This window comes from Notothenia rossii (genome assembly GCF_949606895.1).
Source record: "Notothenia rossii genome assembly, chromosome: 5".
NCBI classification, from domain to species: Eukaryota; Metazoa; Chordata; class Actinopteri; order Perciformes; family Nototheniidae; genus Notothenia; species Notothenia rossii.
Genome location: NC_136903.1, coordinates 20,458,659 through 20,472,428, shown reverse-complemented (window position 1 = coordinate 20,472,428; position 13,770 = coordinate 20,458,659). Strand labels below are relative to the sequence as shown.

At 38.6% G+C, this 13,770-nt stretch overlaps 1 protein-coding gene across 1 annotated transcript; it reads left to right on the top strand.

Annotated features, from left to right (window-relative positions):
* Positions 1–3,262: 3,262 nt before the first annotated feature.
* Positions 3,263–12,391, top strand: LOC307039560 (ubiquitin-conjugating enzyme E2 H-like). The gene is given in 9 exon segments (XM_079681708.1): positions 3,263–3,541; positions 7,256–7,332; positions 7,509–7,583; positions 7,668–7,707; positions 9,554–9,606; positions 10,696–10,824; positions 11,561–11,575; positions 11,578–11,649; positions 11,652–12,391. Coding segments are annotated over 9 exon segments (546 nt in total). The 5' UTR covers positions 3,263–3,488; the 3' UTR covers positions 11,684–12,391.
* Positions 12,392–13,770: the final 1,379 nt, after the last annotated feature.

The window sequence follows — 13,770 nt, the reverse complement described above, 5'->3', positions numbered from 1 at the left end:
GAGGACGGGGAGCCTGCATGTCGTGTTCAAGAGCCACATGGTCGTGTTTACATGTTTGGAAAAACTGCAGCGATCCTGAATGTGTACATACAGTATGTAGAATATGTTTAAAGAACATCTTAAATATAGAAGCAGGTTTAGCATTCTATGTGTGTTTGGATTACAAATCATTTACTTACACCAAATTAGTGCCACATGTAAAACAACTCAGATATCTTAACCCTTAATGTAGCATTGCTAGAAGTGCTATGTTACTCAAGTAAGTACAATTTACTTTTAATAAAAAATAATGAACATTCCCATCAGCATTTAATAACGGTGATGCCTTCGAATGCTTATGTCTGGTCCAATTTACAGTTTATAACATTTGCATTCTCATAAAACAAATTATCCCAAGTGATGTGATAAGTAAACCAATGAATGTAATACACATGAACAATTAGTAGATTATCCGAGACTGATTTTACGTCTATTTTCTGCCAGATAACTGCAAATAACTTAATCTGATATAGTTAAACATCTGGGATGTACATGGTGTGGCAATATCCCTTTAAAATAAATGACCTTACAACACTACTTTTTAAATTGCTTGCAAAATATAAAACAAGATTAACTTTACATGGTAGATAAGGAACAACTGTTGAGTGACTATGAGAAGAAGAAATGGTTGGAGGATCAACCTTTAACCCAGATCTTCTGGTGCTGCTTTGTTGACATGTGGTAATCTTGATTTGAAGCTCATTGGGATAGGATGAAAGGGCAAAACAGATCAATCCCCATGAGAGGCTGCTAGGGCTTTTCCCACACTATGTGAAACAAAGTAGGCCTACAGTTTAGAATTGTAAGCAAGAGTTGTATCAGTAACTCTCACAGAACAAATAGTGATTGTGAATAGAGTAGATCATACAATCGCTTTTGTCTTGAGTGTTTACCTGCAGTTAACAGTCTTAACATTACAATAAAACACTTCGGAGCAGATTTTTTTTGCAATGTGCATGCGGTCATGTTAATGTTTACATTTAACGACATTGCTGCTATGACCCTATACTTGTAACAATAAAATATATGTTTGTTCTGCATCTCTAGCCTGTTTCTGCTGAGGTAGCTGCAAACAATGCACCAATTAATCAACTTAAGTTCCATGTCGTCCACCATGTTTATTCACAAGTTTCCCTTTGACATGCAACTTCACGGTGGTACCATGGTGGTAATTTTAAGTAATGTTAGGTTATTTGTTAGCGGAGATGATCAGTCATTTAGTTTATGTAACCTTGTCCTCCAGAAGATTATGTGTAGGAAATGAAGCCAGTCTATGATGTTTATTTTCTGATTTTATGTAAAGCGTCTTTGAGCATTAGTAAAAGTGCTATACAAATCCCATGTGTTATTATTATGAAAAGTCACTGACAGCATAAAAAGCTGCAGCTGTGCTAATGACATTAAACTAGGGACGAGTTTACAGCATTGTTTCATTCCGGTGATCCACTCAAAGATTCATGGAGGTCGTCACTGGATACCCTCTCATCTAGAGTGATAAGTCTGACTGGCAGATGTACTACATTCATGGTTTCTGTTTGTTTATGACTGAAGAGACTCAAACAGATAACCAAATTATTCTGAATGGTGTAATTTACATAGGCCATTTTAACTAAGCCAACCAAAGTATTGTTTGTATTAAGATGGAAACATGGAAAGCCAACTGGCACAAAATGATAGCTTGAACAAGCGTTTTACTCTGGTAAGCAATGTTGTACACAGACGCTGACAAAGATGACACCACTTAAAATCCACCAATGTCCTGAATTCAAAAACATGGAGATTTACAAACTCAGATGTAAATAACAAAAGCATGACAGCCTTTAAGGGTTGCTTTGTTGAATTCCAAAGTGTCAAACATTTAAGGAAGAAGTAGCATAATACGAATATTTACCCCTCAACACAGAACAGAACCACAGCATATTCAGAAAAGTGTGTGCAACATGTGACAAAAGAGTAGTGAGAGCTCTGTAAACTTGGAATAAGAGCAGATTAATTATTTCATGCGTGTGTTCTTGTGTTGTCACACATTTTGTTTAAGTCTTATTCATGGCTCTCTTCTTGGCTCCAGACGGCTGGAGAAACTCACCTGACATCATTGAAACAAAGGTTTCTGACACTGTACTTGTTGTTGTCATCATATGACAAGCAATGGTCCCATGATCTGAGGAGGTCATGTGAGATTCTCAAGGCATTTATGATTTGGGAATCCAGCATTACATGTATATCTGACAATTGAATGCAAAGGAAATTACACCAGGTACAATTCAAAAAGTTGTAGAATCAAATACCCCAATAATAATGAAATATGCTGATCAAACTCAAGTGCTACACTTAGAGACAACAGGAGACTCTAAGATGAGTTTTCAGTCTGTTTTTTAAGTACAATTTTAAGGCTGTAGTACTTTCCTTGAGTATTTCTATGTTATGCTACTCCCGTCTTCTGTTCAATAACATTTTAGAGGGAGATATTGGTACTACTTTTTCCTCCACAATGTTTAACAGCTTTAGTTGTATACAGATTTACCAAATTGATACAATTAACTAATGAATTAAAATGTATTATTATAGACTACCTATCAGAATATGTGATGAGTCAGCTCCATTTATGCAATATTAAAATTATGAACACATTAATGCCTCACTAGTTGTAATCCACTCATGATTCTGGAATTAGCCATATTGTATAATCAGAGATTTATATATGGTTATATATTTTTGATGCAAATACTTAAGTACTTGTATTTTGAAAGAAAAAATATATATTTTGTTATTGCGGGTTTGCTAATTTTTCATAAATTAGCAATTGAGTGAGCTACATGTTTCAATGCTACTTTTATTAAGCTATGTGTCTACTTTGATCATATTGTGTCCTTTTACTGACTGTACTAGACATGTTTATTATTCACCAATTTATGGGTATTTACCAAAGTAAAGTCAGATAAAACGCTAAAATGACACAACTTTGGCCTAAAGTGTTTTTTGCAGCCTTCCTATAAGTTCATGTTGTCATAGATGTGGCATTAATAGAAAGGCAAGCACTTTTACTTTGCACACTATTTCACCAGATGAGATTACAAAAAAACTCAAATCTGCATACATCTTTTTAAAATATCGACTTCCATCTTTAAAGGTATGATCACAGCACTTTTATTCGCTGACTTTGATGACTCACTAACAGTGTAGTGTGTTCTTCTGTGCGGTGTATTTCTATAGCTCAGCCCCTCCTCTCGCAGTCTGGTGGCTGGAGGTTGATGTCAGTCTTCAGGACAGGACACTGGAGCAGAAACGCTGAAGATCCGCTGAGGAAAAGTGGGCGATGTTGCAGTTAGGATCTTGTTTATGGACATTAAGGAAAGGCTTTTGAGAGTTTGTAGGAATTTCCAAGCGGAAAGGTTGAGGTAGCCTTATCGTCGCAGTCTTTTTAAATCACTTCTGAAAGGAATACAAAAATGTCGTCTCCAAGTCCGGGCAAGAGGCGAATGGATACCGACGTGGTGAAACTGTATCCTTTTCTGAACATAAACAAGCCTAAATACACAACTAGGCTTCTTTTATAATCATTTGTCAGCTCTATTATGTTGATATATGACAGTATTTGGTCCCGATGGCTGCTACAATGATGTATATTATGTTCTAGCTTGGTGATATTAATAGATTTGGTTAAAAGTGTGTAATGCTAAACAGTTGGATGTTAATGGTTAGCTCTGTGTCTAACCTTACATTCTGCGGGGTTGGCATACGTTAGCCACCTTAGCTAACTGTTCAGTTAGCAGTATAGCGAGGAAGCTACACATTTAACGTTATTTATGTGAAGTCACTCGCCATTGTTAGCTTGCTAATACATAAGCGATGGTGTTCTTGTTTTTATCAATCGAATTAGCAACGGGATCTGTCGCAATACAACGCTGGCTGGAAACTCTGTGTTAGCTATAAGCGTTGTTAGCCTTAGCTCGGAAGCGATAAGTTAGCCTGTTAGGCAATGATACGTGGTCCCCCCGGACTGACAACACAATGTGAAAGACTGGCAAGGAATATTTAGCATTTAGAAAATGCTTCTTTGGACAGACGTTTGTTTTTTCACGATTTAGCAACGTTAACGTCACGGGAGCTAGCTGTGTAGCATGATACCACGAAGGGAGAACAAATAAGGTCAATGTAGCGTAACGGAGACGATCTTTGTCAACAGCCAACTACATTAATTAACGTTAGATAACCACGTTTGACCTTTTGTGCTTTCAAAATTGCTGTCTCAATACAACAAAATCATGTTTCATATTGTCGATAAACAAAAATCACATTTGATTTATAGTGAATAAATCACGATTGGCGTGTTTTCAACAAACGATTCAAAAATAAATAAAACGACTTGTGATATTTTTATAGAATTTTAACGACGCTGAAAAGGGAAGCAAACGCCAATGGATATGTTTTTATTTTAATTACACTTTTTTTCTCACCACTTTTTGATGTCACATGATGTTTATGTTTTATTTGTATTGGTACTATTGGTAATTATTCGCAGTTATCAGCTAAAGTTTGCATGAGGATTTCTGACAGCGTGAGCAGAATTGTTTTGTTTTTGTCCTGCAGCTAGATGCTGCTCTCTGATTGGTCAGACTGTTACCATCCGGAACATGGTAGAGGGCGGGGCTCCACACACAGCTGATCGAGGAAAAACAAGCGTGCTGTAGGGGCGCATGCAGGGAGGGGGGCACGGGACATCCTGTCCATGCATTGGGGGTAGGGGGGGGGGGGGGGGACATTAAAATATACTGACGCTGAGTGGGTGACCATATTGGAAAGTGCATTAGTCAGTCTAAAGAAAACTAATCAGCAACAATTTGGATCAGTTGATCACATTTAAAAAAAGATAACTACAGATTGCATAGATATTACCGCATATAAAGCTTTAGTTTTTAATAGTTGAGTATGTGATGGCAACAATTGTATTTAATTTACAAAAAAACACAATGTGGACTTAATTGGTTTAATAATAGTACATGTGACTTAATACAAACCAACATGTATTGGAGACATATATGTAAGGGAGATAAGTGTTTGCTCCTTGAGTCACAGTCATTTTCATAATTTTAATAATATTTTGTACCCTTCCTTTTATTCCTTACATGTTTTATTTAATCTCTTCAATAACAAGTCATTGAGACTATTATTATTTTTCCCATTAATAATGACCCACACCTGAGACTGTTAAGATTTGTAATACTTGTGTGCTCCTACCCGTAGGGACAAGTAACATGCTCAAGTGCAGGCATACTAAATGAGGGTAAGCTAGTAAACATGGAGATGATAACAAACAGTCATTATTTTTACCAGCACGAATTATAATTTTCCACAAAACATGCAAACAAAGGTCAATACAAAGAAAGCTGATGGTTTTTGCTTTTATTATTATTGTTTTGTTTTATTGATGCCACTTTAAAGTATGTATGAGAGATCTAAGAATAGATAGTGGAAGGCACGAGAAAAAAACATGTTAGGATCCATCAGTTTTGCTGTTGGAGATTTCGTTTCACCAGTTTCCAATCCTGAGTGTACACCACTGTTTAACAGGAGATGCCAGACATAGTTTCATAGTGTGCCATTAAATCCAATATATTAGATTGAACTCCTGTGACAGTTCACAGCTGCCATTCCTGCTGTCAGTTTAATTTATTTTCCTCACAAACAGACACACTCATCAATTTATAGCATACATTGGGAATGATCATATATATGCTGCATATATTGTTGTTTAATGTTGTAGTTTAATTGCACAGATAGTAAAATAGCTGACAAAGTAAATTTCTTGAAAACTAGGCTTAATAATAATTTACAAACTGGGTAACTGTATATTTTTCTTAAAAATAAAGGATTTTCCTTGTGTAGCTATATTCCTCTCGAGTGAGCATATTATTGGGTTTCTATGAAGAATCCATGTGTAATCGCATTAAGGAAAGTTTTCACACTGAACAAGCCTGTATGTGAAAAGCTTTTTTTTAATGACAAACATTGCCTCAGATCATATTAAGAGAAACCTTGCTCAGTGGTTTGAAAACTTTTTCTATTCAGTCACTAGCTTTTCCAGCTTTCTTTTCTGGTTTACAGTTTTTTTTCTCTCCTAACATGCTATTTGCGTTATTATTTTGGCTCCAGCTGTTTGGCTAAATTAGCATCCGAGCATTATTTTATTTAAGATTGTTTGGATAGAGGTGGTGGAAGGGTAACTTTCCAAATCACATACTTAAAAATAATAATAATTTGTATTAAATACTGAAGCAGTATGTTCTGATACATGCAGTATCAAGTCACCTGGGACATACTACTTCCTTCAAATGTAAAGGCGTTTTAATTCAACCCTCTTGCTTATATATCTGCAGTGCAACGGATTGTGGGTCCGAACAGCCATAAAAGCATGCTGCATTGCATTCTGCAAAATGCAACCACATTTAGGGGGACATCCTGGTAATTTTGGCATACTGCACTTGATGTACTCTAAATTGGGACATACTAAATCTTACTTTGGCATGCTAAATATTATGAGAATATGTGCATTGCATTGTAAGATTTTTGACCGGGAGATGAGCAGTTCACTTGTGTTTTTTTTGTCAATGTGCCAGAGTCAAATAGTTGTTAACTGAATACGCTCAACCTGTCTGTCGCTTTCAGACATTTAAGATGGCCTCATGCCTCTTTGTGTCCCCACACACTGTGATTATGACACATCCTCCCCCACCCAAGTCTCCTTCCATCTTCTCTTTACTTGCACTCAGAGGAAATTTCCCATCAGTCTCCCTTAGAGCTCTATGTACGCTTACTGAAATTAGCCTTTTAAAGTGTCATTATACAGTAGGGATGAATAGTTTGAATTTTACATTAAGTTGAGTCTTTTCCTGTATTTTCGGAAAAGTTGTGATCATCAATGTCACCTTTAGTGTAGTTGGTGGTTGTAGACAGTTTGGCAGATAGTGTCATATTTAATCAGCTGTTATCCTGTGCTGAGTGTGAGGTTGTTTTGCTGTTACCTGTTGTGTGGGTTAAGATTGTCTGAAACTGCATTATTGATCTCATGTTATCGATCCAGTTTGACCTCTGCCCAGTTTATAGAGTCTAAATGTTGACACACAAGCATGTTTTTGATAAATGTTTGTCAAACATGTGTTTCTGCCTCTCCTGTCACTCGTGTTTTTGTTTTGCCTTTTCCTTATCCACACATCAGCATTGAGAGCAAACATGAGGTCACCATCCTGAGTGGACTGAATGAGTTTGTGGTCAAGTTCCACGGACCACCTGGATGTAAGTTTGCAGATTTTTACATTGATTCTTCCTCTCATTAATCTGCATTACATCAGTGTAAGGGGCTTTACATCAGGGTCGAGTCAGTGTTCCTTTTGAGTTAAAACATTACTTTTAACATCCTGTGTTCCAGTGTGGATTATTGATACATCTCTTTTCATTCAAATTATTTCCAGCATCGTACGAAGGAGGAGTGTGGAAGGTCAGAGTGGACCTACCAGATAAATACCCCTTCAAATCTCCATCCATAGGTATTCATATTTAGCCTTGTGGCAAAACCTGACTTATTAGATTTTACTGAACAACAATTCAAACCTGCCTTTCTTTGTTCACAGGATTCATGAATAAAATCTTTCATCCCAACATTGATGAAGCGTAAGTTGACCTACAGTATTTAAGATATCAGCGATTACAGCTTTGTATACTTATTTGAACAACCTACATGGCAAATACTCGATTGATATTTGTTGCATCCATTCAATGCAAATTCATAATTGTATGTGTTCTGTCTGTAGCAAATCCTCCTTACCTTAAGAAATATTCATACTTTGGAGGCAAAGCTCCTTATGTTCATGTCACCCAATCCTCTGTGGGTGTATACAGTGGGGGGAAAAAGTATTTAGTCAGCCACCAATTGTGCAAGTTCTCCCAATTAAAAAGATGAGAGGCCTGTAATTTTCATCCTAGGTATACCTCAACTATGAGAGACAAAATGAGAAAAGAAAATCCAGAAAATCACATTGTCTGATTTTTAAAGACTTTATTTGCAAATTATGGTGGAAAATAAGTATTTGGTCAAAAACAAAAGTTCATCTCAATACTTTGTTATATACCCTTTGTTGGCAATGACAGAGGTCAAACGTTTTCTGTAAGTCTTCACAAGGTTTTCAAACACTGTTGCTGCTATTTTGGCCCATTCCTCCATGCAGATCTCCTCTAGAGCAGTGATGTTTTGGGGCTGTCGCTGGGCAACACGGACTTTCAACTCCCTCCAAAGATTTTCTATGGGGTTGAGATCTGGAGACGGGCTAGGCCACTCCAGGACCTTGAAATGCTTCTTACGAAGCCACTCCTTTGTTGCCCGGGCGGTGTGTTTGGGATCATTGTCATGCTGAAAGACCCAGCCACGTTTCATCTTCAATGCCCTTGCTGATGGAAGGAGGTTGTCACTCAAAATCTCACGATACATGGCCCCATTCATTCTTTCCTTTACACGGATCAGTCGTCCTGGTCCCTTTGCAGAAAAACAGCCCCATAGCATGATGTTTCCACCCCCATGTTTCACAGTAGGTATGGTGTTCTTTGGATGCAACTCAGCATTCTTTCTCCTCCAAACACGTCTAGCGTTCTATTTTGGTTCCATCTGACCATATGACATTCTCCCAATCCTCTTCTGGATCATCTAAATGCTCTCTAGCAAACTTCAGACGGGCCTGGACCTGTACTGGCTTAAGCAGGGGGACACGTCTGGCACTGCAGGATTTGAGTCCCTGGCGGCGTAGTGTGTTACTGATGGTAGCCTTTGTTACTTTGGTCCCAGCTCTCTGCAGGTCATTGACTCGGTCCCCCGTGTGGTTCTGTGATTTTTGCTCACCGTTCTTGTGATCATTGTGACCCCACGGGGTGAGATCTTGCGTGGAGCCCCAGATCGAGGGAGATTATCAGTGGTCTTGTATGTCTTCCATTTTCTAATAATTGCTCCCACAGTTGATTTATTCACACCAAGCTGCTTACCTATTGCAGATTCAGTCTTCCCAGCCTGGTGCAGGTCTACAATTTTGTTTCTGGTGTCCTTTGACAGCTCTTTGGTCTTGGCCATAGTGGAGTTTGGAGTGTGACTGTTTGAGGTTGTGGACAGGTGTCTTTTATACTGATAACGAGTTCAAACTGGAGCCATTAATACAGTTAACAAGTGGAGGACAGAGGAGGCTCTTAAAGAATAAGTTACAGGTCTGTGAGAGCCAGAAATCTGGTTTTTTTGTAGGTGACCAAATACTTATTTTCCACCATAATTTGCAATTAAATTCTTTAAAAATCAGACAATGTGATTTTCTGGATTTTTTTTTCTTCTCATTTTGTCTCTCATAGTTGAGGTATACCTAGGATGAAAATTACAGGCCTCTCATCTTTTTAAGTGGGAGAACTTGCACAATTGGTGGCTGACTAAATACTTTTTTGCCCCACTGTATGTTGTACTAACAGTGTTTCTTTTTTTCTTCAGGTCAGGAACTGTGTGTTTAGATGTCATTAACCAGACATGGACAGCTCTCTACGGTAGGTCACAGCCACAGCTCTTTGACACACTGAAGATAAACCTTCTGCTATTAAACAAAGCTAGCAGCTTATACCTGTCCCGTGCAGCTTCAGGCAGAGCATCTCACTTTCTAGTTAAACTGCTGCTTTTATTGGAGTCATGCATTCGGCACTGACAGATAAATAATCTTTAGCTATGATGACACCAGACTGAAGAGCTGAAACAGGAAAAGAATGCAGCGTTTACCTTGTTTGAAGTAGCAACATTATCTTGTTCTTGAATGCTTAGCAACATAATATAATTAAGTTTCAACATGATATTTAATTCATGTTCATCCGTACAAACAAAAACCTTGACATATATGAAAGTTGTTTCAGGCTGACAGACCGTCAATGACAGCTGACAACGATGTATTCAGACACACAAAAGTGGTTGAAAATTTTTCAGAAAGCCTCCCAAACCCAATAACTATTCTAGTGTTTCCTCCATTTCTCCAAGTGTGACTAAAAGTCGATCTGTGATAAGTTCTGAGCGCTGCTGAAATGCAGGAGAACTACACTCTATGTGCCTGAACGCATCCTGTGTAGACAGACAGTGCAGTGAAGCTGCTGCTAATGTACTGCTCACGCCACTCTTTTGTAAACAGTGTTAAAGGGTGCACCATCTAAATTAACAATTACATCATGTTATTTCCATAGTGGGAGGTTAAATCAATATTTGTGAGGATTAACTCATCTCTTTTAAAGCCAAAAATCAGTCTTATAAGTCTAAATCCTGGAGCTGCTCTGTAGACAATGTTTTCTTTAAGTCTATAACATCTAAAATACAGTACATCATAAATGTATACATACTGCAAGGTTGAAGTAACTATAGATTAGTACAGCTTCCATTGCTGAGATTGATTATGCCTGACATGAAAACAATACAGCATTACATCTGTTTGTAACAATACAGCTCTCTTTCATTACAAGAGAGCCCTCTAGTGGATCGTGTTGTTTTTACATTCATGATGGAATGACTCTGTGTTGATCAGCTTGTACAGCTGGCTGATATTTCTCTGTAGTTTTGTTATTCTCTGTGCTGACTAATCTTTTCTCCACCCCCACCAGACCTCACCAACATCTTTGAGTCGTTCCTCCCTCAGCTGCTCGCCTACCCCAACCCCATCGATCCTCTGAACGGGGACGCAGCCGCCATGTACCTGCACCGGCCGGAGGATTATAAACACAAGATCAAAGGTAGAACCCCAGTGTCTAACTCTGGGAATCTGGAGTGGTGGATGAGAGGTTGAGATACAAAAAAACATGTTAATGGTTAGGGTAGGGTATATTTTCTGCATTAACGGAATATCAGATGTGGCAACAGTTTAGATTAAAGAACAGACAACACTATAATGAATACTGCAGAAGATATGTGTGCACGTGAATATAAATGCTATATTGTAACAAAAGTAGTGATTGTACTAGTTAAATAACACCAGACTTGGAGAAAACATCAGATGACAAAAACGTTGTGGAGCTTTTACCTGCAGCCCACAGAAATATCCAAATCTGATGCTTTTGTATGCCGCCATTATTTTCTCTACAGTGAAGCTAGAGCGATGTTTAGATCACATGCTTCATGAACACATTTTATTTTTAATTACATAAACATGAAAATGCATTTTGTATCGCACGTTCCTCAGCATATTTTGCTCAGGAGCCTGGAAAATTAGAGATCCAAACTTTCCATTAGTATCTTTTGAGACTTTGTATCCTTGTTTGACTCTAAGCCAAGCCTAATAGATTTATTCCTCGAATATCTCCATGAAAATTCTACTGAAGTAAGACTGTGTGATAAGTTTGAAAGCACCAGAATATTTTAGTAATTGGACCTTGAGTTTAAGTTGTTTTTATCAGGAGGTAAAACATTTGTACTTCATGTTGTTGTCTGTGACTAAGAGAGCACATCACCTCCTTATGTGTCTTTTTTCAGAGTACATCCAGAAGTACGCACAGAGGAGGCTCTAAAGGAGCAGGAGGAGCACGGGGGCGACTCCTCCTCCGAGAGCTCCATGTCAGACTTTCGGAGGACGAGGCTCAGGACATGGAGTTGTAGTGAAGGGGAAGACCTTCGCCTCACAACAGACTGTGATTCCCTAAGAGCAGAAACTCAGTACTATATTCATATTTAAACAAGACAATTTTTTACTGCAACACAAGGATTTTTATTGCTACACAAGGATTTGCAGTATGATATTGCAGAATATTAACCCATACTTAGGAATTCATGACCACCTGCCCCTTTGCCCCCCCCCACCCCCCCCCCCGGAGAGGTCTGTTTAGATCAGAAAGGAGTGCTCATTCATTTCCAAGATCTTGGTGGCTTCGATCAAGGCTTTCACGCTGCTCTGCTGAGCAGTGAGACCAACCCACGAGGAAGAGGACTGACATAACATGCTCAAGTTCTTTATTTTTGTCCTTTGTTCAACACTTAACTGCATCATCAAGCATCCTTCTCTGACAGAGAACTGCAGGATGAAAATCCACAATTTCTAAGCAGTCTCTTCTACAAAAGAGCGTGGACTCACATTTTTTTGTTTTAAGTGTCAACTTTTAATTAGTCTCTGACACTGCTGCCCTGAGGAGTTGCCATAACAATCATCACTTCAGAGGAGCAGAAGGTCACTCTTTGTCCCGTCGTGTACAGGACTGGTGTGACTGCAGACGGCCTCTCTGACAGGATTGCCTTCTGTGCAAACCTGCTGACACACACACACCATCAAACTACCAATGCAATCAACCACACAACTCCACAGCATGTGTGTGACGTGTTAGTGTGTGCGTGTGTGTGTATGCATGAATGTAATCCAGGGAGAACCATGTCATATTGAAAACCTGTGTTGTACTGACCCCTGAGAATAGATCACAAAAGAAGACTCACAGTCCTTCTCCTCTTCAACACCCATCTCCTTTTTCTCTCCGTTTTAGGAAAGTGTTTGTCATTCTCTGAGTATCTTTGTATATTGTGGCATGACACCGAAGTAAAGTTGTGTAGGGCTTTGTGGAGCTGTAGAAATGGGGAGGGCGCCTGTGAGCCGGGGCGGGGTTTGTTGCAGATTATCCAGGTCCTTGTTGAATTGTTGGACTAAATAACTTGCCTATTGCTTGTGTTGAACTATAATAGGTGTTTGACTTGCGTAGGGATAGTTCGTTTTTTGTTTTTTTTTGCGGTTGGTGAATCCTATCATAATGTATTGTTTAATACTTATATAACACAGTAGTTTAAAGACTAATTGTCCTGTATCGATGAAGAGAATTAATACATCTTTGTCCGTGGGATGACTCTTTGTGGAATCAAATCCTTCAAAGACATATTGCACCCCTGCTCCACCTGAACCCCCTTCTTATGCAAATGTGTCCATCAAAGCGGATTTACGTTGTCAGACAGAAGTGCTCTTTGTTTTAGCCTTTCAACGCTGTCGCATTTTCTTTGTCATGCTGTTGATGGCCTGTTGTTTTTCAAATGGTGGGACCAAAATCTAATGGATCCAGAAACGTAGTTATGTTTACCCCAAAAAACAAGGTTCGAGAATAATGAGTCCTAGCGAGAAGAAGAATTTTTAAAAACAAATCTTCAAAGCGTTTAACTCTAGTGAATCTCAGATTAGTTCAATCCAGGCAAAGTTTCTCCCTATTCAGAGGACAGTTTAAGAGCTTTAGCCCAGGAGAGGTTGTGCTTGTATGTGCGGAGGAGGCGTTACTAGAGCCAGTGACGGATTACTGTTAAATCTTATGATGGTACACTGGTATGTGTTGTAGCGCAGGCTTAACGCTTGGTAAATGTTTGTAACATGCATTCACCGCAGTGCAGATGAGTTTGTATTATGTGTTATTTCTGGAAGGAAACAAAAATCTGAATCTTACTTTATCGCCATTAAAATGGGCTAATTCTTGTTTGGAGAGAAATTTGATTATATTCAGAAATGCAATTAATAATCCCTTTTATAAAAAGGAAATTAATATCTCTTCCATGCTCTCTTGCCCGAGGGGTATATTTGGTAGTTAACATAGGTTGGTAAAACTAGCATGTCTAAAATGGTATTTGTCAAACAGCCCCGTTAAAATGGCTCTAATTAGCCTCGGTCACCAAATATATGTCGATGTAGGTTTTAGGACTACAAGATGCCACAGTCATTTGTTGTT